This window comes from Agelaius tricolor, unplaced genomic scaffold (genome assembly GCF_023055355.1).
Source record: "Agelaius tricolor isolate 1412-34295 unplaced genomic scaffold, bAgeTri1.0.p SCAF_25, whole genome shotgun sequence".
NCBI classification, from domain to species: domain Eukaryota; kingdom Metazoa; phylum Chordata; class Aves; order Passeriformes; family Icteridae; genus Agelaius; species Agelaius tricolor.
Genome location: NW_027269285.1, coordinates 4469794 through 4496283, shown reverse-complemented (window position 1 = coordinate 4496283; position 26490 = coordinate 4469794). Strand labels below are relative to the sequence as shown.

General features: G+C 43.9%; 1 protein-coding gene across 1 annotated transcript; it reads right to left on the bottom strand.

The window, feature by feature from the left end:
- Positions 1 to 7376: 7376 nt before the first annotated feature.
- UNC119 (unc-119 lipid binding chaperone) lies at positions 7377 to 26099 on the bottom strand. Its single transcript, XM_071447499.1, has 5 exons — positions 25909 to 26099; positions 16295 to 16408; positions 15309 to 15411; positions 14428 to 14600; positions 7377 to 13041 (listed from the first exon to the last, which is right to left on the bottom strand). The coding sequence occupies exons 1-5, from the start codon at positions 26027 to 26029 to the stop codon at positions 12929 to 12931; spliced, it is 624 nt and encodes a 207-aa protein (XP_071303600.1). The 5' UTR covers positions 26030 to 26099; the 3' UTR covers positions 7377 to 12928.
- Positions 26100 to 26490: the final 391 nt, after the last annotated feature.

Below are 26490 nucleotides of genomic sequence, written 5' to 3'. Positions count from 1 at the left end.
AACTCCTCTTCTTGCAAAGAGAATAAGGAGCAGAAGAAATGCAGCCAGGGAAAAAAAAACCCAGCAGGATGAGAGTTATGCAAACATATTAGAGCTGGGGGAATCAGGTTTTGGCCATCTTAAGGTTTGGATAAAGAATGCAGAAAAAGTTAAGTATGACACATTATTAGAAATGTGAATATTATGGTAAGTCTAAAGCATGTAGTGAGTATAAAGCTGCTAAACTGTATATAAATATAAATATAGATATAAATAACTCTACCTCTAAATATAAATATAAATATATGTACACATATAAATATAAATATAAATATAAATATATGTACACATAATATAAATATAAATATAAATATAAATATAAATATAAGTATAAATATAAATATAAATATAAATATAAATATAAATATAAATATAAATATAAATATAAATATAAATATAAATGTGTGTAATATGTTTACAACATATATAAACACAGCATGTGTATATAAAACACTGTATATGAACAGGAAATTATATGTACATATAACATTATATGTACATACAAAATACTATTTATAAACAGTGTGCATGCATATATATATATATAACACAAAATATATATTAAAAACACAATATAAATACATATATTTTTATATATTCAGTGTAATTTAAGAGTCACCAGCTTACAACTAAATACACAGTATTTAGAGTAGATATTATTAGAAGGATAATATTACCTTAAGTGCCTTTTTTTAAAAAAATTCACATTTCAGTCAAATAAATACACATGATAATACAGACATGCCTTGAGGAAAAGCAAAACCAAAGCAGCCCCTGCCCTGTGCTCAGGCACTGTTTTTGTATTCCTGTGGCTCTTGAGCACACAGCTACTCTGACGCCTTAAAAATATGTCACCATCACTCTTAAGCCAAAAATAATAATTGGTAAATATTGTTCTCTAAGAATATAGAAAGAGGTCTAGCTCAGGGGAGGGGTGGGTTCCCTCAGCTCTGTGTGTTTGTGAGCTCTGACTTCAACAGCAGATCCCAGTCTTGGGCCAGGACTCCCAGTGCTGGGCAGGACCCGGTGTCCAGACCCTCCCAACCCCTCAAATTCATTTCAGCCTCTTCAGTTCCAGGGGGAATTCTGCACACCTCCATCCTCAAGGAATTTCCAGATAAAACTCTCCTTTTCAACGCTTTTCTCTGCAAACAGCAGAGAGTTGGCACATGGATTTTCTGAAACATTTTCAGCACTCCAAGGGAGTGAGATGCTCAGTTCTCCATGACTTTCAAACACTATTTGCACCAAATTCTTGTTAAATCCTTTCTAAATTCCTTACAAATTCCCCTCCTGAGTGACACACAGTGAACCACACCATGGCCAGAACACCACAGGCTTTTGTAAGATATTCCTGACAGAATGAGCAGCATTGCCAGTGTTTTGTATTTGGTAGAAGGAGACCAAAAAAAAAGCATGAAAACACACCAGGGGAAGTGTAGTGGGATGGCTCATTGCTCTAAAAACACAACAGAAATGTAATAAAATATTTATGATTAAAGCAAACCCATGGCATGTGAAAAAAATCCATCAAAACTGACAGCAGGAATCTGGACAACATCATCAAGCTGAGTTAAATATCTGCGAAACTCCACATTCACAGATTTGAAAGCGAGAAAAGCAAAACTGCTTTTTCTGGGTCAAAGATTTATAATTTATGGGCACAACAACCCATCCATGATCTGTTAATTCCTGTGTGTCACTTGTGTCCTCTGTGGCCTCAGGCCCAGCCATTCCCTCAGGGGCACCAATATATTCCATGCTTGTGACCACACACATGATCAGAAGCTGGAGGAGGAGGAAGAAATAGAGAAGAAATCAAACTGTCAGACTTTATTCTATATTTTTTTTTTTGGTAATGAGTCTTTGAAGAATGATCAGACATAAAGAACAAAAGGGAAAAAAAACCACTTTAACATGTTTTTTCTTGTGCTTTCTGGAGTTTCTTGTATCCACACCAGAGGTTTGTGCTCCCTTTATGAAGTTCTTTATTCAAAGCACCTAAAAGTATTTTCTCCAATGCATTCCATATTTAATGGAATTAAATTAATGGTTGGACATTTCACAGAAGTTATAAGAAAAGTCCTATAATAACTTTTATTAAAAAGAGCTCTGATTAAGATAAACAAACAAACACTACTGCAAGTTATTAGCTAATATAAATTGTCTGGGTTTGGGTTTCCTTTCCTGCTCCACTTCAGGCTCCTACATCTGAAATTTTATTCTCTTGCTTCAGTTTAGCATTAGTGATTCTGGTAGACACAAACCCAACTCATTGAAATATGGGTTCATGAGGAAAGAGTTATATTATAAATTACAATTCCAGAACAATTACTAAAAAAGTTTGAAATTATGTTTATTTAACTACTTTTATAAAAGTTTATATACAAGAATAACCCTCAGTTTGTGCAATCCTTATTTTTGACTTTTGAAATAACTTGACATACTGATAGCACATAAACATTTCCTTAGAGCTGGTGACACCTTATTTTGTACCTACCACAAAATCAGTATTTTGCACACAGTGCAAATCTATTTCAGATACATTAGCATTTAATTCCATTTTAAGCAGGACTCTGAAAAAAGGGGGAGAAAGAAAGGAAAGAATGAAGTTTTCCCAGTCCAAGGCTAATGCTATCTGCTTAATCAGCCTCTTCCAAAGAGATTATGCAAACCTGTCTAGGAAAAAAAATAACCTTAAGTGTAATTACCATAAAAATATCTTATTACCAAACAGAAGAAAGTGCTCACAGCTGCCCTCTCCAACATATGATTAGGAAAAATTTGCACTCTAAAGTTTAGGATTTATTACCTTAACCTTTTTTTTATTGCAGGTTTCATTTAAACTTCAAAACATTCAAATAACCATTTATATTGGAACTATGTTTTGAAGCTCTTTTCTCTTCTCATGGGGCCAAATTATTACAAGACTTCTGTCTCCCATATTTGCATGTTCTTGGTATAAAAGCATCACCCCTGAACATTCACTTGCTTTTGTTGAGATAGGAACTGATCTGAGCTGCACAATCTTTCAAAGCCCTGGCACAGCACTGAGCTATTTAAACCCAGCAGTGATTAACTGGAATTATGGAACAGATAAAACACTGAATATCACATCAGCTTTATTGTACACAAAGCTTCAGAAGTGCAACTGACTTACTGGCACTTTCAAACAAATTTAAACTGCTGGAATAAATATTTGGATTCCAGAATGTAGTTTACCAGGGCTGCTGCTCCATTTTTGTACTTCAGGCTTCCAGATTTGTGTGTAAATGTTTGTGTTTAGGCTATTGAATATCAAAACCAGCAAACACTTTTACATGAGTTTTTCCTGACCTCCTAATTTATTTCCAGTCTCACACAAACAAACCCAAAACCCTCAGTAGTAGAAGATTAACTCTCTGGTTCACTGTGCATTCCCTCCCTGCAATGACATAAATGGAAACTTTAAAAGAGCATTTTCCATCTGTGGTTACAGCAAAAATTGAATTGAGAGCTACTAAAATAGTGAATGATGGAGTTGTCGTAAAACAGAATTTAAATGCAGTCTGTGTAGAAGCAGAAAAGGGCTATTTTTTTAGTTCAAAGAAATAAACACACACAAAGAATATTTGTTTGCATGGAAAATACTGAAATTACTGAAAATTACAGCAGTGGGAAGGTCATTAATGCACATGGCACTTATTTCACCCAGGGGCTCTTATTCAAGCAGCACATTGATGACAAATACCAGGTATTTGGTATAATCATAATAAATGCTGACTGAAGTATGAAACTGATGATTTTTAGGTCTTTTTCTAATCATAAAACCACAGAATGGTTTGGGTGGGAAGGGACACTCAAGACCATTTTGTTCCAACACCTTCCTCTGGGCCAGGTTGCTCCAAGATTGACGTCGAGCCACAACTTCCATGTGCTTCACCACCCTCACAGCCAAAAATTTCTCCCTCATACCCCATCTAAACCTCTCCTCTCTCAGTGTGAAGCCATTTGCCCTTGTCCTGACTTCCCAAAATCCCCATCCCAGCCCTTTTGGAGGCCCTTTGGACACATAAAGGCCCCAATAAATAAATTCACCCCGGAGCCATTTTGCTGCTTGGATGAATGGGAGAATCCTGCTCTGGATCGATCCAGCTGTGACCTGGGCACAGGAGAGGACAGAAAAACCATTAAAGATTTATTCCTGACAAAACCAATTAGGCCTGGCTGTGCAGCAAAGGCCCTCGTTAGTCACATGAATTAATTCCTTACTCACGCCATCGGCACCAGGAAATTCATTCCAGCAGCCCAGGCTGGGTGGGTGAGGGAAAAAAAAACCCACTGAGAGCCCAGGCAGAAGCACATCTGTCCCAAAAAACCACTGGAGAAGGGAATTCACATTATTTAAGCACAGAATTCAAGATCTTGCTTGTCCAGGAAGCTGCTGGAATTTAATTTCAAGTAGATGAATAAACCCAGCGTGTTCAGGCCTGCTGGAGGCACCAGGCCCAAACGATCTCTTAAGGCTTTTATTTCACTTGCCTTTCCCTCTATACTTGCCTTTCCTCCTAGAATAACTTCATAACATTAAAAAAACTCCTAAAATATACAGAAAAACATACAGGAAAATATTTTCTACCAAATATCCGGTAGATCTAGGAGAAAATTGCAATGCTTATTGGCGTTAAAGGCATAAAAAAGTGCAAATTTTTGCTTTGGCTGGAAAGGATCTTTCTCATCTTAACATATCTTACAGAAATTTAAGCATAGGCTGAAATAATAGCTCTTAAAAGTTATCTGAGTTGTGACACTTGTGCTTGTGTTTCCTCCAATCATCTCTTGCCACATAGCCATAGGAAGCACAGCCCAGTGTTTGTCAGCTGCAAGGAATATTTCTGCACTGTTATTTCAAATTTAGGTGATGAGCAATGCCAGCTGATGAATTCCAGTGGGGAAATATCTTTAAAATCTGACATCTAAGCACTGAAGAGCCTTGGTGTGTCTGGGGCAATGTTGTTCCTCTGTACTTGTGCTCAGGTCTCTGCGCACACTTTAATTTTAAGGGTTACAGTGAACCCTCTGCTCTCCTGATTTAGGAACCTGTGCAGACATCAAAGCAGGCAGCAGGTTTAATTAGACACTTAATTATAGATCAGGATGGTAAGGAATGCATTTGGGAAATAAAAACATGATTTTCAACCCCAGTCAAATGCCAGTGAACAGAGTAACACGGGCACAACATTGGTGCACTGTGCCCTTCATGTAACTCATGAAAAACAAAGCTGGAGTTGGAGTTTTGGGTTTGGTGTTTGGTTGTTTTTTGGGTTGTTTTTTTACTAAAATAGAGTCTAAATATTTTTAGCTTTCAGGTCTGGCACATGTAGTTCTCTGGGCAACCTCTGCCAGGGACTCACCGCCCTCACAGGGAAGAATTTCTTCCTCATATCTAATTTAATCCAAATTGTTATTCCCCTCACATGGATTTATCCTCTCATTCCACAGGAAAGGAAGAACTGAAGGTGTTTGGAACTCTTCTCTCCTGTCTGTGTTATCTCCCTTTCATAAAGTAAATTTAATTATGTGTTTTGTCTATTGCTGTTTGTAAATTCCCTGCCTGTTTTTATTTCTTGCTACAGATTGCTTTCATATGCAGCTTCATTAACATGGTTTACGCCCCCCACTAGAATAATTAAATTATTATTTAATAAAACAGGCCTTTGTTATATAAGGTCCCAAGTCAGTTTTCAAAATAAGGGCTGGGAATCATCCAACTGCAATTATGTTCTACCTACCTAAATTCTCTTTGTAGTTTTAATTAAAATACATTATCCAGGATGATTTCACCTCCTGTTTCAAGTTCTTGTACAGCACTGATGAAGGAAAAAAAAAATCATCTCTGTAAAGGAATTGCTCTATTCTGTGGGCTTAAATAGGGAGAATAAATGGTTTTGGGTTATCCTAGCATGCAATGAGAGATTTCAGTAATCTCTAAAATTATTTTTAAAGTAAGATCTATTGTGTTGGAGGGAAAAATTGGGAAATTTGGAGTACTTTATCACTGAGAAGTGTTCTTCCTACAAGTGAAAAACATTAAGGGAATGCAAGTCAGAGATAGATGAATGCCCTTGAACAATGACAAATAAAACAGAACATGGGGTGAACACATAAAATTTGCCACAATAATTCAGCAGCTGAGAAATGCCAAAGGAAATAAGAATCTGAGGAGAAGCAGAAAACATCTCCAGAATGATCAGGCATATTTATTAATAAATGAGACTGACAAACCAGCTCAAGGTGGGGGGAGCACTGGTAATGCAGGGTATTTTTGGCAGACATTTAACACTGTGGAGTTTTCATGGGAATATTTTTTTTTTTTTTCTTTTAAGGCTCTTTGCAATCTCAGATGTCTAAGCAAGTCCAGGTAATCAGAGAGACTGTTTAACCTGCTTTATTAGTTATTAGTCTTGATTTTGGTCTTTTTTTTTTTTTTAGGTATTCTGTGAATCAGCATCCAGTCCTTGCAAGAATTCAAAGTCACAATCCAAAAGGGAAACCCTTGTATTAATAAATTCCTCCCTCAAATTCCAGCACACAACGATGTCCCCCAGGATATTGTGGCAGTGAGGAGTCCCCAGGAATTCTGTGGAATCAAAATGAGTTATAGAAGATATTTTCAAAGAAAACCATCCTACTTCTCTTCTTCTTAGAGTTGTTCTGCTCCCAGAGAAACACAAAGGTATTCCCAGGAATTTCTGAATAAAATATCAAAGCCACCAAGATGGAATTACCACAGTAAAAATCACTTCAGCCCGAGCTGCTGGTTCAGTTTTAGTCAATAAGGCAGAGACAGCAATTTTCACATGAATTTCAAAACTTGATTCTCCAAAGTGCAGCCAGAAATTCTTCAGAAGCACAACCTGGTGCATAAGAGTGATCCAGGGAACTCCAAGGTTCTGTTAATGTACTTTGAAACTAATTTATTTTTCTCGTTTTTCATTTTTTCAAATTCTCAAATTGAGTTTTCAAACTTGCAAATTTTTTAAAAGCACAACCTGACACAGCTGTGATCTGTGCAACTCCAAAGTGCCATTAATGTAATTGATACCAATTTATTTTAATTACACCCCAAGACATTTTCCCGATCTGAAAGTTAAATCCCAGTTGAACAGTTTTAATGTGATGGTTTTACCCACAGAACTACCCAAACCACTGCAGAGTCTTTCCACCAATCACCACAAAATGAAGCTGCTCACACACATTTGCACAAAAACTGGAGTTTGAATATTGATGGAAGAGACCTGAAATGAAAGTTTGAATGCTTTTTTCACAGAAATATTTAAATAAAATAGACAATCACCCTTGTTTCTAGGATCAATAATTTATTTCTTTTTTTTTTTTTTTACACATTTTGCAATTTGTTACAGGAGAAGAAACACTTGCTAATGGAAGTGACATGTTTTTGAACCATTTTCCAAGGTAATGGAAAAAGTTAAGCATATTCCCTAGGATGCACATCAATGACTAAGCTGCCAATATTAAACCAATTGAAGCAAGTGCAGTCCCTATTTAAACCTTGTATAAATTAATTTAAGGACTCTCCTTCTCCTACAGGAAGACTAAATTGTAGCAACTAATTTTATTTTTTTTTTAATCCTGAAGTCTCAATCTTTTCTCTCTCTCTCTACTTAATCTGCAAAAAGTCAAACAGGCTGAAGCCAAAGCCACAGAACGGATTCTGTGCCAAGGTTCCTTCTATTCCTGGTGATCTCCTCAGTTCCCTCCTGTCCCAAAAAGGAAACAAAGGACTCCCAGTTTTCTGAAAACCAGATTCTCTGCATGACAGTGCATTGCATTGCCACAGTATGGGCCACAGTGGATGTTCTCCTAGCAAACAAATCACTACCAAAGTACAAAGAATTAGAAATCAACTCAGTAAAAATGCTCCTAACGTTTTCCCAGTGGTATAGTAACCAGAATCCTACTTTCCTTCCGCAAAAAATAGATATTTTTTTTTTATAAATACATTTTAATACAGACAATTCTGTTTCTATGCCAAGAAAAAAAAAAAAAAGTCACATTCAAACAGGTTTGCTGGGTGTATTCAGATACAAGCAGACACCAGAGCAGGCAGGAGCACAGGGGGTTTTTGGGGGGCTGCAGACACACAAACACCATTTCACCCACTGACCAGTGATGGGGAGAACAACTGAGCTGCAAGGTGAGACCCCGAGTACCACAGCCCTCAAATAAATCAGCAGTTTCCATGAGGATTAAATGATATGAACTCTCAGTGGTATTTAACATGAATATTAAAAATCCTCTATAAATTTAGGCAGTGTTTAGGCTGGGGGTAGAGAGAAGAACCAGGAGCAGGAACTCCCAGCTGCCTCAGACCCAGGAGAAAACTGAGTCACTCACCAAGGCCTTGAAGCTCTTGGGCCCAAAGAGCTGAATTGGATGCTTTTTCCTGTCCTTGTCCTCCTTTCCCTCACTTTCCCCCCAAAAGGCAGACAAATCTGCCCAAATTTTGTGTCACACACACAGTTCCAGCTGCTGCCCCACAGCCCCAAACGACAGCAATGATTTCTATGGTTCCCTTCCTAACCAGATCTAATTAAAACTGAGCTGTTAACCACCTTTTCCAGGCTATGAATAATTAATAGAGCATTTTTATAATACTTACTAAATATGACAGTTGGGTATTAGCATTTTCTTACCTTAAATAGCCCCAATCTTTGCATAACTAAAAGTTCCCTGCAGCTTTTGTCTTTAAGATTGGGGGTTTATTTCTTATGGGTTGATATGTAGGATAATTCTCAAATTGAAGAGATTTTGGAAGTTGCCTGCATGTTTCACACAGAGCCAGCCACCACTGTGACACTACACAAGGTTTTGGAATAAAACTCAGAGGACAGAGGTGGAAAATAGAGCATCTTACTGACCTGCTCAAAAAACAAGACATAGAGAGAGATTATGAGCAAGAACTAAACCCCAGCAGGTTGTTTTCAACCCTGGGGAGACTTCCTACATTAAAATAAATAAATAAATAAACTCTTCTGAGTCAGGAAGGGCGGATCATTCAGTTATTTCAGAAGTGTCACCACATAACGGATAATTCACAGAAACAATTTTGGCTTTTGCCACTGAACTGAGAGCAAAGCTTCTAAATTTTCAACCACAGCTGATGTGTTAATTATAAAAAAAAAAAAAATTGTTCTCTCCCTGCCACAGAAGTGTGAGTTATTAGAGCATGCAGCTCACCAGCAATGTATTGCTGCTTTCCTTAAAAACCCTGACTATGAAAGGAATCCAAGACTGACAAAGTGAAGAAAATATGTCAAATTATAATTTCCCTGAAAGAATGTGTTGAGCTGTAATTTCCCTGTCTCTCAGAAAAATTATGTCACTATTAGCACTCAGAGAGACTTAGTTTCTTTTTCCAAGATTAAGTCACTGTGTAAAGCACACACTTAATCCTGTTTTATGACAGGAAACGGAGGGCATTATTAGCAGATAATCTTGGTTAGCTCTTGGATGTTTTCTTTCACTTTGAGAAATTCAGATCCCAAATTGCCAGGCTGGCTTGTTAAAACAAAGCTGTAGTGCTAATTAAAGTCATGTTTAAAATGAGATCAAGGAAGAAAATACAACAATTCCTTTTTTCCCAGAGCCAATATTTGGTGATTTCGCAATGAACTTCCAAAGTAAACCCAATAATGATGAATGTTAAAATACAAAATAATAGCTAGGCAAGAAGATTAACAAATTCTTCTGTGAACAATGCTGCTAAGACTTTATTCTCAACTGGTTTATAATAAGAACCAGCTGCCAGTTTAAGGGAAAAAATGTGGGTTTCACAACTGGGCTGCAAACTCAGCTCCCTTTCAGAAGGAAGTTGAAATTATTGGGTGCTGCACAAAGCTTGGTCTTTAACACTCAGTTTTGAAGGTGGTTTTTAAGCAAAGCAAGGACAGAAGTGGCATGAAAACAGCAACTCTACAGCCAAAATTTTTGAAGAAACATTCTTTTAGCGCTGTTTATGTGCCTCATGTCAACACCACACGTGATGCTGCTGCACGAGCAGGTGGGAAAGGGACAAAATCTCTCTCCTGGACAGTGATTCCCACGCGTTTGCAAAGATGGTGGATGTGGATGGCCTTGAGGAAACGCTAACAAATAATTCCCAAGTGAAACAGAGAGATAACAGTGATAACTGCTCCAGTGGGACACAGGAAAAAGCACCTGCATTGCACTTCCCACAGAAAGTTCTGTTGTTTGCCTTGGTTTAGGAATCAGAATTTGCTGCTTGTGACAAACTCTGGGGATTTTTAATAAGAGTAAAATTGTCCTAACTGAAATGCTAAAGCTAAAATTGGTTACAAACTCACTCAATGTAATAGCTCCCATATGATTCACAGTAAATTTTCTGTGAGACTGGAATTATTACATCTATAATCTGAATTATAAAAGATTTCAGAGAGGAGCAGATGATAATTCATCCTCTTGTGTTTAACCTCAAAACTACACTAGAAAAATGTCAGAAATTCCATCCACACTCTGCACTCCTGGGAACACAGTGACTTTCTCTTGGTTCTTTTATAAGGGGCATGTCCACCACTCAAATTTCCCTTGATTACAGTAATATTTTTATGGAATTACTATTCTTTTTCGTAAGTCTTAGAAGGAGATAGCATAAAAAAGGAGCAGAACATAACTATTTCAGAGGAAACTCCATCAAATGACCCAAAGTACAACTGATCTCATCACAACATATTAAATGGATGACTGGCAATTCTGGGCAAATTAAATTCCTAAAAGTCTTTTAAAAAATCTTATGCACTGAAGTGACTGTTATGAACAGCAGGTGAAAAATAACCCCCCAAAAAACCCTGTAAAGGGTGGTAATTATTAACATTTTGTCTTTAAATTAGCATTTTTTTTCTCCTGCAAATTGAAACAAAGCTCAGAAATACCTAAAACTTGCAGAATGTGATTGGATATATGATTTAACAGCCCTGATTGAAAAAAAAAAAAAAAAAAAAGAAAGAAGTTGGGGGAGGAATGAAAACATTTTTGAACCTATTTCCATCTTTAGTAATTATTGTGCTATAAAATTAATGGTCAGTAGCTCAAAGTACAGCACAAATAATGAGGAAATCCTTTGTATCTCTCAAACTGATCAGTCAGCTGTAGACTACTTGTATAATTTAACACACTAGAGACAAAAAATAGTGATAAATACAAGTCTCACTGTGATAAGAATTACTACAAGCTACTACTTGTGTAAAATCAGTGAACTTGACACACTTTTGTAGCTAACAAGCTTAATAAAAACTGTGCTGTAACCTAAAATCACTGGGTTTTTAAAGAAAAAAAAACTGCCTCCTCTCTCAGCAGTCAAAAAAGCAAAGCCAAATACAAATGGTGACACATTGAAAAGTGACCACAACCCCAACAAGAGCACAAAAACCTCCCTGGCCTGAGGCTACACTTGGAATTGTTTGTCCTGTCTGACACAGGCTGCGACTACAGAGATGCTCATCACAACTGGAAATGGTATTTTTATAAAAATTATTACAATTATTACACCTATCTGAGGCTAACATAGAATGTTCCACTTCAACTCACAGAATTAGACATGGAGACATCAAATATTTATAGAAATATCTACAGACTGCAACTGTCTTTTATTTTTGTTGGTTTTTTCTTTTTTTTTTTTTTTAAGTATCAGTGAACTGACCTTCAGAGTAAGGGTTTCATGACAACAGGTCACCCCACACTAGTTTATTCTTGGTGTTGCTATTTCTTGGGCTAAATTGGTGTTAAACTTCTTCCAGAAGAGAAGAGAGAACTCTTGCTATTTTTTTTGCTGTGTGTTAAAGTTTTAGATTATTAGATTTAGCTTCACCTGTATTATTATCTGATGAGAAATGTTTAACAAAGGGGAAACGCTGTCTTAACCTCCTTTAAATGCAGATACACATAGAAATTGGAAATTCCACACTCCCCAGCTGCCCTAGACAATTAAAATGTTGCTGTAACAAGCAGTGCTGAAGTCCTTATCTTGGTATCGAGCAGAGATGAAAAAAATAGACATGGGAAATGTGTGGCATGAAAAGGCTGAATGTTAAATATAGCAAGAATGTTAAATAAAGCTAAAATCCTTCTGTTTTTCCTGATTATTCTGCAAAAAACTGCAATCAGTGGAATGTGCTTATGGAGGTTCATAGACCCACAACGCCACTTTACCTTCATCTGAAATGTAAAAGGAATGTAAATGCAAAAACACCCAATTAACACAGCTCTGTCACTGAACTATTGCTCTTCATTGCAGGTTTTGGTGTTTCCAAGGTTAAACAGAACATTACACAGAAGGATTGAAACCAAAGGATGAAATACTCATGGAGAGAGCCAGTGTAAAGATGAAACTTGCCTTTGTGAGATGTTTTGCTCGATATTTTCAACAGGCTGGACAAGTTAAATTGGCCTTTGAAGCATCCACAAAGAGAAACAACCACCCAAACCTCTGCCTTTACATCCATCCACACCCATGGTTTCCTCTGATTACATTCTTTGGGGAAGCAATCCTAAAAGATACTCGAGGGCAAGAACATAAATTCACAGAATTAGGGCAAAAACCCCTCAGGTCCCACAAGGCCATTTTCAAAGCAGACACTTAAAAGAACTTAGGGAAGTGGTATCCAAAGATCATTTTTAGCTTAAAAACTTCTGAAGAACTGGGTCTGCTTCAAAGCTCAAAAGAGATGTCATGAAACTCCTACTGTGGCAAAGAGTCCTTGGTTGGTGGATCCTTGTCCAGGTGACACTGCAGGAGCTGGAGGTGTTGGGATCCCTGACGACTTCCAGAGGGAAGGGGAGGCCAGCATGGCTGGGGCCACCCAGCCCAGGCTCAAGGTCCTCCACTGTATGAATAATCTGCCTTGTTGTGCATCACCAGCTTGTTGTCTACAAAGTAGAAACTGTCCGACTGTGTCTCGTAGGGATGCAGGATCATCTCTCGAACTGTGAGGGGGGGGAAAAAAAACCCAATTAACCAATTAACAGGGACATGTAGGAATGCGCTCCCTGTTAACGGAGCGACAAAACTGTCCTTTGTCTCCTCTAAAAGGAAAAGAGCCCAGAAGTTTCTCTGCTCAATTAGGTGAGAAGACACCTCACAGGACCTGGGGGACTTCACCTCAAACTTGGACAGGAGCCTAAAAGTCCCACCTGAGCAATTTACTAGAAAAAGAAGAGAACAAAGAAACTCATGGTTTTTGTGAAGTGTTTTACCAGGGGCAAGGACCTCTTGCACCTGGATCAGTTTTTCTCTGTGAAGAGTTTTGTTATTTTGCCTTTTATTAAATTTTTTTTGTTTCCAACACTACCACAGAAGCCATCCTGCTGATTTTATACCTTCTAAGGTAGCTTGGGTGTGAAATAGATCTCCAAGAGTTTATGAGACCTGGCTGGAGGAGACCCTGATTTCAGGAACACTCCCCAATGCTGGGCTCAAGCATTGTTCAGCATCCCCCAAGCAGCTGCAAAATCAGGTGAAAAAGCAAAACCCAAATGGGAATTGCCCAGGCCACTCCTTGTTGTCATCTTTTAAATAATTCAAGCATAATTATGGAGGTTTTATGTTGGAAAAGCCCTCAGAGGCCTTAAAATCCAACCTGAATTGACTAAACCCTTGTGCCACATCCACACTTTCTTTGAACAATTTCAGGGATGAAAAATGTTCATAATCCAAATACATTATGGCACCATATAAAGGGGACCTCAGAATAAGAACCCATTACATTTTAGGTTGGGGTTCTTTTTGTTTTGTTTTTATAAACAGTGGTTAAACAGCAAACTCAAAGTAAATTTGTTCCGGCCTGACAGCAGGGCCTCACTGTATTTTCCACAGACTGCAATATTAGTGCTGACACACACAATTAGGGGTTGTAAAGAGGAAAATCACAGAGATTTAGTGCTTGTGCTATTGTGTCTTGGGAGAGAGGAGAGGAAATAAAAGTTATGTTCATACTAAAACCTCTCAAGCTCACAATATAGCACATCAAACATTAAAACAGATCATAACATTTAAGTTATCCATTTATTGGATGTCTTTTTAATCTTATTTTTTGCTTGTTTTATAACACAATTATCTTTTTTCCCCCTGATACTAAAGCTTCTCTTTTATGAATTAAAAAAAAAAAACCAACAAACCCAAGCAACTGCCTGGTGTGTGATGAGATACATCCTACTAGAAAACAAAATCAGTGTTAACACAAATATAAAAGGATGAATTATTCCACCCCACCCACTCTCTAGAGACAGCTTTTAAGAAGGGGCTCCCCCAAAACACCATGAACGTCATGGTGTGACAACCCAGACATGAAAGTTTATAACAAAAGAACTTACTGAGATCCTCCGAGAGCTGGGGGAATTCATAGATGTGCTCACAAGTATTTTTACTGCTGGGGATGCAGAAGCCAAATTCAAAATCAAAACTTTTCAGCAGCTGGTCACGGAAGTAGTGCCGCTCGATCATACGGAAATTATTAATGGGTTTGTCCCCTACTGTGAATTCCACCCTGAAAAAGAAGGGTAAAACTGACGTGAGCTTCCATGCTTCAATAAGATCTGCAGTATTCCTGCAAGGCAGAAGAGAGCTCTGATTAAAAAAAAAGCCAAAAATATAAAGCAACAGCACTAATCAAATTATTGTTTCCACTTTTACTTAAAGCACTCTACAGGGACACACCACAGCATTAGATAAACACCTTAAAGCTGCCATGGGCAGGAACCCCTTCCTCTACCCCAGGTTGCTCCAAGTTCCATCCAACCTGGCCTTGGGCATCTCCAGGGATGGAACAGCCACAGCTTCTCTGAGCAGCCTGTGCCAGGGCTTCAGCATCCACAGGGAACAATTCCTTCCCAATATCCCATCCATCCCTGCCCTCTGGCACTGGGAAGCCATTCCCCCTTGTCCTGTCACTCCAGATCCTTTGCAAAAGTCCCTCTCCAGCTCTCTTGGAGTTGCTTCAGACACTGGACAGTGCTTTAAGGTCTCCCCAGAGCCTTCCCACTTTATTTTGCCTCTTTTACCATCAATCCCTTCAGCACCAGACCTACCCGTGACTAAACCTAAAGCGACAGAGATTGGGAGAGCCTCATAATAAATGAAAAAGCCCCCTGTTCAATCACCTTCCTGGCAGGATGAACATGGAAAAGAGGGGTTTTTTTCCCCAAGATTTCAGCTGTTTTCTGTGCCAGGCCAAGGAGCAGGGGGGGTTACTCACGTGGCTCCCACTTGCCGCAGTCTGAGGAAGGCCGGCGTGAACTGATAGCGCACGAAGCGTCCGGCGTTGGGGTCCACGTCCTTCCTGTCATTGTGCTCCCGCTCTGCAAAAGCCCAAGGAAGGCTCTGTCAGAGCTGCCTGAGAACCACAAACTCAGGGGAAATACCTGTGGTGGTGTTCTTGAGCCACCTAAGCCAGGGAATCGCTCTGGTGCTGAGCTCTCCCCTCCTCCTGTCCTGAGGCGTCCGCCCTTGGTCACTCAGAGGTGGAATGCTGAGAGATGGCCCTTTGGTTGGAGTAATTTCTTATCTTCTGGATTTCTATTCCTCACATCAGGACTGCAGAGTGACTCTGGACAAGCCATTTGCCCTTAGCATGCTTGGTTTGCTACCTATAAGCTACAGATAATTTCTTCTCACCTGCAGAGAGGTGGGGAAGGGCTAAAAGTGCCTGGCCAGGAAAAGAACAGCTGCCCTGGGTTTTTATCACCACTGGCAACAGGCAGCACTTGGATGCTTACAAGTAACACCTAAAAATTATTCAAACAAAAAAAAATTAAAAAGGCAAATGTTCAGTTTGTTTCATTTGCCTGTTGGCAGTTTCTCCCCTTTGAAAATACCATTTTCCTGACTCCTCAGTGAGAGATGTTAAACTAACAGCTAAACTATGTGCAGGGGGCACAAGCTGAATAACAGCCAAGAAAAAACCACCCAGTGATCTCCTCCTCCTCCTCTGCTCCTGTTTACAACATCCATCTGTCCCTTCCCATCACAGATGGCAACAGGAAGAGCACAGCAGCAGCCAGCTCTGCTCACCCTGTCAGTACAAAGAGACACCTGAAAAACATTCCTGCTGCAAGATGGGGCTCCAGCCCTCCTGCAGTGGACAGACTCTGTTACTTTTGGGAAATGTATGGAGTTAAAGGAGTGGGGAAAGGCAAAAGAAAGCGTTTGCTCATGGAAACCTTATTTTGTGTGTGCACTCACCTGAAGCTGCTGGCTTGGTGATTTCAAACAAGACTGTGCCAGATTCCATGTCCCGGATTTTGAACCTGGTGAAGTCTATCTTGTAAACATTTTCCTCAGGAGTGCACAAATAATCTGCAGGGGGAAGCAAATTTAAATGAGGGCTGCCCTGAAACACCAGGAATTTCTGGCTACTCTCTGGAGGCCACACCAGCAGCAAGAGCAGCCCAAATGCATGTCCACTACTGCCTGTTTTAATTCAAAACTGATGTCTCTGAAGACAGTCTCAGCTCTGGAGGCTCAAACTGCCCTGCTCAGACAGGACAGGGGAAAGAATTCTCTCCCCCAGCACACAGAGGTCATCACCTTTTTCCAACTCTGTGCCAGCAACTCCTGCATCCATTTCCTCCCAGACTAGTCAGCACCTCCATCAAATCCCAGCCTTTCCAGGGTTAAGAGGCTTTGCCTGTTTTAAAAACTGCCCTGTGGCAGAATGCGAGGGCTAAGCAGCTTTGGGAGCTAAGCTGACTGCACTTAACTGGAACAGGAGTGTCCTCCCCTGTGCCACCTCCCCGCTCCAGCCCTCTGCAGACAAAGGGTGGCCTCTTCTCACCACACCAGGGCTTGTTTCCCTCAGCACTGAAAATGATGTTGAAGCCTTTCCCTGTGTCAGGAAAAAAAGGGGGCAGAGCCCTTCCCTGCTGTGAGTATCTTTGAGAGAAAGTCAAAGATGGAATCACAGAGTTGTTAAGGTTGGAAAAGCCCCCTAAGGTCATCAAGTCCAACTTTTCACCCTGCACTGCTGTGCTCACCACTAAACCATGTCCCAAGTGCCACATCCACAGGCCTTTTGAACACTTCCAGGGATGAGGATTCCACTACTAAAATCCCCACAGTTTTGGCCTTCAGCCTTGCTGTGCCCTGAGCCAGCTCCTGGCATAGGAATCATCCTCCTCCCTGGGGAAGGAGCACATACAGCACAGATTGAATGCAGCTCCAATAACTCACTTTACCCTGACAGATCTAAAGAAATGTTCTGTGTAGACAAGCCAGGTCAGCTTTCAAACAACAGCACATTTGATTGATGCAGGAGACTGGTTCTGGAGGTTCCAAGGTGAAAACAAAACTTTAACATTCTAATTCAAAACACTTTCTCAGCTCCTAATTCCTGCTGTTAATCTGAGCTAATCACTTATTTCTGTCTGCTTTCCTATTTCTGAAACTCCAACAAATCCATCCACCTGAGGCTCTGTGCCTGAATACATAAAAATAAGTTACATGTGCTCAGAGCTCAGACCTGCCCATGCCAACCCAACTTCAGCACAGGTCTAAGAAATCCAAGACCACTGTGAAAGACTTCTGAGCTGCTGGGCACAAACACCTGGCACCAGCATTTTCCTAGAAGCCTTTTATTCCTTCCAAATCTCCATAACTTGGAGAACTGTCCAAATAAGCTCAGTACAAGGAACAGAGGTGTTAAATGTTCTCCCTGGCCAGTTTTACTGCTCTCCAACAACCCCATATGGTGAATACTCAAAGGAATACCAGAGAATTTGGAATTTGTAGATGCCCCATCCCTGGAAGTGCTCAAGGCCAGGCTGGATGGGGCTTGGAGCAACCTGTTCTAGTGGGAGGTGTCCCTGCATGGCAGAGGGGATGGAAGTGGATGATCTTTAAGGTCCTTCTTAAGCCAAAACACTCAGAGTTTCTACAGTTTCTATAAATGGGTGTTCAGGCAGAGGACAGTGCTCAAAGCATCCCTGGCATTTGGCAGGGATTTTCCCTTCCCTATCAACACAGCACAAGGAAAACTGACACCAGCACCCAAACTGCCAGGAAGAACAAGCTAAAACCTTGCCTTTTTTACTACCACAAAAAAAACCACAAGGCTGTGTTAGGTCAAATATCCCAAGAACTGCACGAAAATCTTCCTTTTGTGTCTTTAACAGTAGCCACGATGACAGGACAGGAATTCAAACCCATCCCTCGCCTTAGGCCCTGATGTTTAGCATTCCTCAGGGAGATGTCCTGCAATTACACCATGATTTTGAGCTCTGACACATCAGCCACCCCAATTCCTAACCCGCCCCACAACTTCCCAGCTCCGAGCACCAGCATGCAAAACACCAACTGAAGGAAGCAGGCACAGCTTCCCACAGCCCAGCTTCCCCTCCCCGGGCCCATGGCCACTGGCTGTTCCCTGGGAAGGCTGTTGGCAACAGGCAGCAGTCACCCAGGAGCCCAGGACACCTTCCCTGGAGCACGCTGGCAAATCTGAAGCCGCGTTTGTCTGCAAGTTAATTATTAAGTGTTTCTACTCCTGCAGAATTCCTGCCCATCCAGCACCATGGCAACAGCTTTATCCCCCTCCTTGGCAGCAGCGTTGCTGCAGTAACAGTGTCCATGACTCATCTGGAGCAGAGCAGAGCCAAGCAGAGCCTCCAAAGAGGAGTAAACCCCGGGTAGAATCCCCACCAGGCTCCTGCTCATTGATGCCTGCACCCCTACTCTGTTATTTTTCAACTCTTTTTGCCCTGATAATATTTTAAACCCTTTTTTTGGGTTGGGTTACTGGGTTTTTTTTAAATCAGCATGCCAATATACAACTGGATGCCATCCGGGAAGATCAGCTGCCAGAATACTGCAACCAAGTGGGTTTTTTCCTCCTCTGGCAATGCCCAGTCTCCTAGAAAGAAAAAAAAAAAAAGAAAAACCAGAGGAATATATATTCCTCTCAGTCTGTATTACATATACATTCCTCTCAGTCTGTACTACATTTGTTTCTGCTGTTCCTGTTCAAAAATCAATCAAAGTAGCCACGTGCTGATTTTTTCCCCCACACGTAACAGGAGCCTGAGGCTGCACTGGAAGGTCTTATTGGGAATGGGCTGCTTGCAATTGGCAGATCCTTCTGCTTAGCTGAGCACTGTCAGATTTGCTAATCTCATCCCATACACACTTATTTTTAAATTACTGTAGGGCCCAGTTGCCCACACTTCCGTGACTCACTGAAATGTCTCATCTGCCTCTCTTATCCTAATTCAGCATCGCCAGGATTTGGGGAAGGGAGGCAGCAGCCCTGGTTATTTCAGCTGGGAATGAGGAGATCAAACCTCCATGGAGGGGATTGTTACAGAGAAACTAACAATGTGGGTTGATCTCTCAGGATGCAGTATTTTCTTGTTTCTTTCACTTCCCCTGAAGCAGGTTGTGCTGCTTCCCTGTTAATAACTGAACCATCATGGTGTGTCCCTGAGCCTTCAGTACTCACCTGATTTAGGGATGAAGGCATGGACACAGCAGCACTACCATGGAAAACCCATCAGATTGGTTTTTATCCTTAAGAACCCACATTTACTAGTTTAAAAAAAAGGTCACAAAAGAGGAGTACTCCCTACCCTTTCCTAAAGCCCAGGGAATTGCCATATCCCAGACCTCCATCCCCAAACCCTTCCTGAAAACAATTCACCTGGTATTAGCAGCCACTTCTCACTCTCACATCACCATTCCTGATGGTGCCAGCTCCTCTCCCATAACCTCTGGATCATGCCCAAAGATCTGCAACTGCCCACTTTTAGAGACAATTTCTATCTTAAGACCTATCACAGTTGTGAAGAGTTTGGATCACAACCAACACCACTGTGGTGGTCTGAGGAAGCAGCAGAGGTGATTGGCTTCCTGAATCTGGCTCAATTAGTTCCTGCACAAATTCTCCAATTCCCTTTGTAGGAAACAGTGATTCCAAAGTGATCCCAAACAGTTCAGTGGCCTCTAGCTTTGCTCTCAGAATAAGCAAGTGCTCCTTCCCCTGGTACAGTTCTGAGCTGGTACCTCCACTGCCTAATCCAGGAAAGAGACAGTTTTTATCCAGGAAACCTTCCTGTGCTCCCAAACCCAACCAAAATTACAAAATAAACCAGCAGAACAATGCCAGCAGGCACTGCCTGTGAACGCTGGCACATCCTGAACCCTGGTGCAGAACTCTAAGTGTGTGTTTTAGCAGCTGGTGCTACAGAGGAGCACAAAAGGTGAGGGATAATGCAGAGCTAAATAACACAGGAAAGCAAACAAAGGCACTTTGTCCTCTGGACCTCTCCCTGTCATTTAAATACATGAGATGAGGTTTGCTCCTCATGACAGAAAGCTAAAATTTGATCCTGTATTTCCAAATTTCCTTTGCAACCACCCCATCAGGCCCATTTTATCACAAGCTCATGGGCAATAGGATTCACACTCTTTGTTGTGCTCCTTTTCAAGATCCCTTCTCCATCTCTGCAATCAGGAGGAAGCACGTGTCCCCTCTCACAGACACCAGGGATATTTCTGTGCTCATCAGAGTCTAATCTCAGATGGGGCAGCTGCTATTTTAAGGCCTTAAGAGCCCACTAAGGAAAGCAGAGTGCACCCAGGGTAAGAAAGAACTGAAAATTTGGTCCTGGAAATGGGTGTAAATCAGGAGGATGCTGTACAAGAGACTGAGGCAACAGCAGTGACTTGTAACAGGAATTTCTCTCCCCAACACAGACAACAACAACAATTTAGGGAATGGATGAGAAGGCTCCTGTAGTCATGCAGGCCTATTTCCTAACATGCATTAACCAACAAGGTCAGGAGCTATTTTGAAGCCAACTCCCAAGACATAAGCCAGGTATAAAGCCAAGACAACTGCAGAGGAATTGCCAGGAGCTGGAGATTAGGAGATTATCAGATTGAAGAGTCTCAGGAGGAAGCAAAAATAGCCCAGACCCCACGAAGAGGCCGAGCAGTGACGCAGGACACGGAGCAGGACCTGAGGGCAAGGCACGGCAGGCTTCAGGTGCTATTGATACACCTGCCCAGACAGCCTGGGTTCAGTTAAAGGAAAAAATAAACCATTTCCCTGCCCTCTGCCTCAGCAGTTCAGGCCCTGTGACACCAAGCCAGCCAGGAAACGGGATCTGCTCCTGTAAAATAAATCCTTCCAACCCAAACCATGGGGTTTGGAGAACCAGAGAGCAGGGGATTGCACAGGGAGGGAGCAGCTGCCCTCTGACCTAGCACTGGAATTAGGCTGCTGCAGTGCCCCAGAGGGAAAATCCTGCGCCAGAAGGATCCCACAGGGGTTTTTCCACAGCAGCACATTTACTGTCAAGGAAGCAGAGGGATTTAGGGCAGGAGGCTCCAGGCTGAGGCACTTCCCAAGGTCCCCAGAGCCCCTCAGTTGCCAAGTCCTACTGCACAGCTCACCAGGCTCTGATTTTTGTGGCAGCCTGCTCATCTCTTTTTTTTCTTTTTTTTTTTTTTAATTTTAGCTAGAGCTTTCCAGACTTCACCCTCTCACAATTAATTTGATCACAGCCCTGCAGCCTGTGGATGGAGCTGCTCTTCCCCCATTTCCAAGGCACCCAAACACTTTCTCCTGCCCCCTTTTCATGCTGATTGCATTCAAAGTCTGAAACCACGTGCACAACACCAGCTAAATCAGCTATTTTTGGGCTGAGCCAAAGCCAAGCTCTGCCCAGACCCTCAGGCTGACTCCCTCAGCTTTCCTCTTACCTTTGCCACTTCCACCAGGGATGGCCCAAACCCACAACCCTGGGAGAAGGAGGAATCCCACACCACACACACACTCTGTGTGCTGCCCCTGGGAATCCTAACAGCTCCCATTGTGCTGTGAGACTTTGGGAACCACAGAGCCCTGGAAAAGCTCACAGCCTGGGTGAGATGCTGAGGGAAGGGTTGTGGGGAGAGCAGCTTGGCACAGCTCTGCAACAAGAGGTCAGCACATCAAAACACAGCCACACATCACAGCCCTGGACAAGGCAGAGCAGGGATTTATTAACCTTGCAGACACCCACAGCTCCTCAGAGCTCCTAATAAAATACATTCTCCCCATTAACTGGGGAGGGAAGTCATGGTCCAGGAGCAGCTTTGAAGATGGATTTGTGCACATCTGCCTCACATTCCTGTTAGTGCCTCCCTCTCTCCTTGCCTATCAAAACCCCATGGATTTGGAAAGTGATTTCAACATGGATCCTGGATGGTTTAGTGTTACAGGACTTGAACTGCTGAGGCAGAGGGGAGGGAAATGGTTTATTTGGAGTTTTTTTTCTTTAATTGACTGCAGGAAACTGTTATGGAAGTCCCTCAAGAAGGGTCTGGCCTGCCTAACCCACTGAGGCAGCCCTGTGCCAAGCTGGCCTTTAGCTAAAGCTGCCTAGAGAAGTCTCAGAGAAATCCCAAGTGACAGCTCAAGGAAGAGATTACTTTCAGAAATGATTACGTGTGTGCTCCTTATTTTTAGGGTTTGTTTTGAAACTGTTTCCACACATGTAATCAATTATTTAACCCCTTGGTTTCCTAAAATAAAATCAGCATTAGAATAATACTTAAAATGTAAGATTTGATCTGGTATTCCAGGCAAAGTGTGTAAGTGATAAGCAGTGCAGCCTCAGAGGCTGGAGCTTGTCTTTTGTTACACATCTGACTCCTCTGATGCTCTGGCTGCCTCAGTAATTAATTGCAATTTGAACTGAGCTCTGCCCCACTCCTTTGCTAATCTTAAATTAATCACGTCATGAGCTTTTTCCGCTTTTCCCAACCACAGTTGTGTGAGCGAGTGACAAATCTCACTAATTGCAGAGGAAATGGTTCTCCAGCCTTACACCTGATCCAGCTGGAGCAGAGCCAGAACCAGCCTGGCCAGGAGGCCCAGATATCCCAGAGCAGCATCCCAGATCCACCAGGCTGGACCCAGCGTGCCCAGAAACGTTGTGGGCACAAAGCTGATGAGGAATTTAACACTGGGAGCACACAGAATGCGCAGGGCAGTTCACACAACTCCCCAGTTAAGCTTATTAGAAGCACATTAAGAGCAGAGCCCAGCTGGCTCCTGTGGCTGCCCACAGAGCCACATCCTGCCTCGCCACCCTCCCAGCCCAGCCAGCTCACACTGGGTCAGCTGCACCCATTGGGAGAGCAAAGTCCAGCTGTGCTGCCTGATGGAAGGATGATTAGGGAGGAATTCTTCCCTGTCAGGCTGCTGAGGCACTGCCAGGGGTTGGGCAGAGAAGCTGTGGCTGCCCCATCCCTGGAAGTGTTCAAGGAAAGGTTGGGTGAGGCTTGGAGCAACCTCATCTAGTGGAAGGTTCCTGTGTTCCTGTTCTTGGTGAGGCACTTGGAACAAGGTGGTTTTTAAGGTCCCCTCCAGCCCAAACCATTCTGTGCTACAGCCAGAATTCCACCTCTCCCTGGAGACCTGGAAGGCTGCTCAGAAACACAGAGCCAGCTCCTGGTGTGAGCATTCCTAAAACATACTTTGCCTGTGGTACCAAGCCCTGCTGGGCTTTGGTTGATGAAGCAACCCTAAAACACAGCCAGCCCTCCCTGGGTCCCAGGCAGGACACAGTTCCATGTGTGAGCTGAAGTGCTACTGGCCCACGAGTTTGGATAAAGATGGATTATCCTCTCTCTGGAACAACAAAGGGCAGCCAGGGCACCAGGACATTTCTGCTGCAGCCCCACCACCAACTCCTCCTTCAATTTCAACCTGTCAAAGACAGAATTGCTGCAACAGGGTGTGGTGTCTGCCCTGACACCCAGCACGTCCAAAAGGCTGGGGCAGCTGTGAACTTCTCTCCCACAGCCTGGTCCTTCCTCCTCCCCCACCTGAAGCAGAAGAGTGGAACAGTTTCACATTGCTATTTCTGGCCATCTGTTTTTAAGGGTGTAGAAATGAGCAAAGGCCATAAAATGCCCCAAATAATCATGAGGTGTTAAAAATCTGAAAAAATATTCTTTGCTGTCAGTTAAACCCACCAGGATGAAAACTGAGCTTGAGAAGGGGAGTTGCAAAGTGTTCCTGGGTGATAAGATACAATATGCTCAACATGGGTGCACTGTTTATCTGTATCCCCAAACTCACAGAGGGTTTTAGGTGTGGGGGACATTTCCTGGCTCCCACACATCCAGCAGGACAGGAAGCACTTCCCAAGGTAAGCCTGGGCCATCATCACAGTGCCTGGCTCTGACCCTGGTACCAGCAAGTCTCAGCAGGAGGGGAACACAACATTTTCATGCATTTCACATCCTCCCTGTGCTCCAGAGCACTCTGACCCAGGGATGAAGAGGCAGACAACAGCCAGCTCTGCTCCAAGCCTGGCTCACCAGCTTAGCAATCCCTGCTCCCTGGGAAGGCAGGAGCTTGCACCATCCATCCCCACTGATGCCACACGAGGTGACAGCAAGGTTGTAGGGTGGCCCTGTCCCCTCCAGACAGCCCTGGCGAGGGCAGGGACACGGAGGCTGCCATGAAGTGAGCACACAGAGCTTCACACAGCCATGGCTGGGATTCACCATCCAAGTGAGGATGCTGGCAGGATGCTCCAGCGCCTGCTGCGTGCTCTCCCTGCTACAGGCAGGGGATTTCTGGGCAGTGAATCACGCAGCTGCACCAGCAGAGCTCACAGAAGGCGACCCAAAGGTCCCCAGCAACAGCAGCCCCTCTCAGAGGAGCCTCTGTGAGCCCTTCCTGAGGGCTGACACGAGTCCCTGGCGGGCTGTCCTCCTCCCTTCCTGCTCACACAGCAGCCCCACGGGGCTGCCTGCACGCAGCAGCACCCACAGCCGCATCCTTCCTCTCCAGGGCTCGTCACAGCCCCGGCCTGTGACACCGAGCTGGCTTGGAGGGCAGAGCACTGAGAGGCACAGGGAGCACAGCCAGACCCCCAGGCAGCCCCTCAGCCCTGACAGCCCAGAGAGACAACCCAAAGATCCCTAGGAGATGGAAAAAGGACTTTTGGGGACACCAGGGCAGGTTGTCCCTGGGCATTGCTGGCCTGAGGCAGTACCATGGAATGGTTTGGGATGGAAAGGGACCTTAAAGACCATCTGGTTCCAACCCTCTGCCAGGGGCAGGGACACCTCCCACCAGCCCAGGCTGCTCCAAGCCCCATCCAAGCTCATCTTGAGCACTTCCAGGGATAGAGCAGCTTCTCTATGCCAGGGCCCCACCACTCTCCCAGGGAGGAATTTCTCCCTAATATCTAATCTAAACCTGCTCTCTATCAGTGTGAAGCCATTCCCCCCTGTCCTGGCCTTTCCCCAGCCCTGTGTGCTGCTGTCCCGAGCTTTTCTGCCAAGCACAACAGCCCCTCCAGGCACACACTCCCACCCACCGCCTCCAAGATGCCCTCAAGACCTCGGGTGCTACACTGGAGAGAGGGGAAATGGGTTGGGGGGCTGCTCTGAAGTCCCCCCATGCTGTGGCCAGGGATTCAGCCCGTCCCATTGCCGTGGGCACAGGATGGGAGCAGACACAGGGAATGGGGTGAGCAGCGAGGAGCATCCCAACACCGACCTTTGAGCAGAGTTGGGGGGCTGCACTCAAGAAGAGAAGGGAGAACCCCTGCTCTCCCGCCGGTCCCCAGCCCCCGGGGTGGCACATCCCGCTGCGGGCTCTGTCCCCTGCCCTGCTGCATCCCCACTTCTTGTCCCCCGGGAAGGGGGCACCGCTTCCCCTTTTCCCTCTGGGTTAGCCCCCTTAAAAGGGCGAACGGCTCCTCTTTTCCCCCCGGTTTAGAGAGGAGAAGCGGCTGCCCTTTTTCCCCACGGGGACGCGGTCCCCATCCTCCCCCCGCGCCATCCGCGGCACGCACCGCTGGTGACCCGCTGCAGCCCCAGCACATCGTCGGGCCCGATGAGCGCCTTTCGGCCCAGCTCCTCCTCGGTCCTGGCCGCCGCCGCCGCCCCGGCCCCGCCGCTCTTCTTCACCTTCATGGCCCCGCCGCCGCCGCCGCCGGTGTGAGCGGCCCCGGCCCCGCTGCGCGCCGCCGCACCGGGAGGGGCATCGCCATCACCGCCCCCGGCCCGCCCCCGGCCGCCAGCACCGCCCGGCTCCGCGGGAAGGGGGAGGAACGGGCAAGCAAGGAAAGCGGCCCCTCCACGCTGCTGCCAGGGGCTCAGGGCAAACCCTGTCTGCTGGAGGAGAATAGGGTGTCCCCTCCTGCGAACCCCCCGCCATGGGGGTCAGCCCCCCAGGTGAGGTGGGGACAGAGCCCACAGCTGGCCCGGAGCACAGGGACAGCCGCCCCAACCATCCCCAGACCGACACACGGTGCAGGAGCTGGATGCCGGGCTGCCCCCGGGGCCTCTGCACCCATGGACGGGATGGATTCCAGGAACTGTCCTCCCTCCCCAACCAAGTATTTTTGGCTAAATACCCATAAGACAGAAGCCAG

Bases quoted from the DNA above. Each gene is read 5' to 3' on its own strand.
- UNC119 (XM_071447499.1), bottom strand. From the start codon at position 26,029: ATGAAGGTGAAGAAGAGCGGCGGGGCCGGGGCGGCGGCGGCGGCCAGG. The intron at 15,412-16,294 runs GTGAGTGCACAC...GGGCTTTTGCAG, and splicing joins CACCAAGCCAGCAGCTTCAG to AGCGGGAGCACAATGACAGG. The intron at 14,601-15,308 runs GTGAGTAACCCC...CTTCTTTTTCAG, and splicing joins CTGCGGCAAGTGGGAGCCAC to GGTGGAATTCACAGTAGGGG.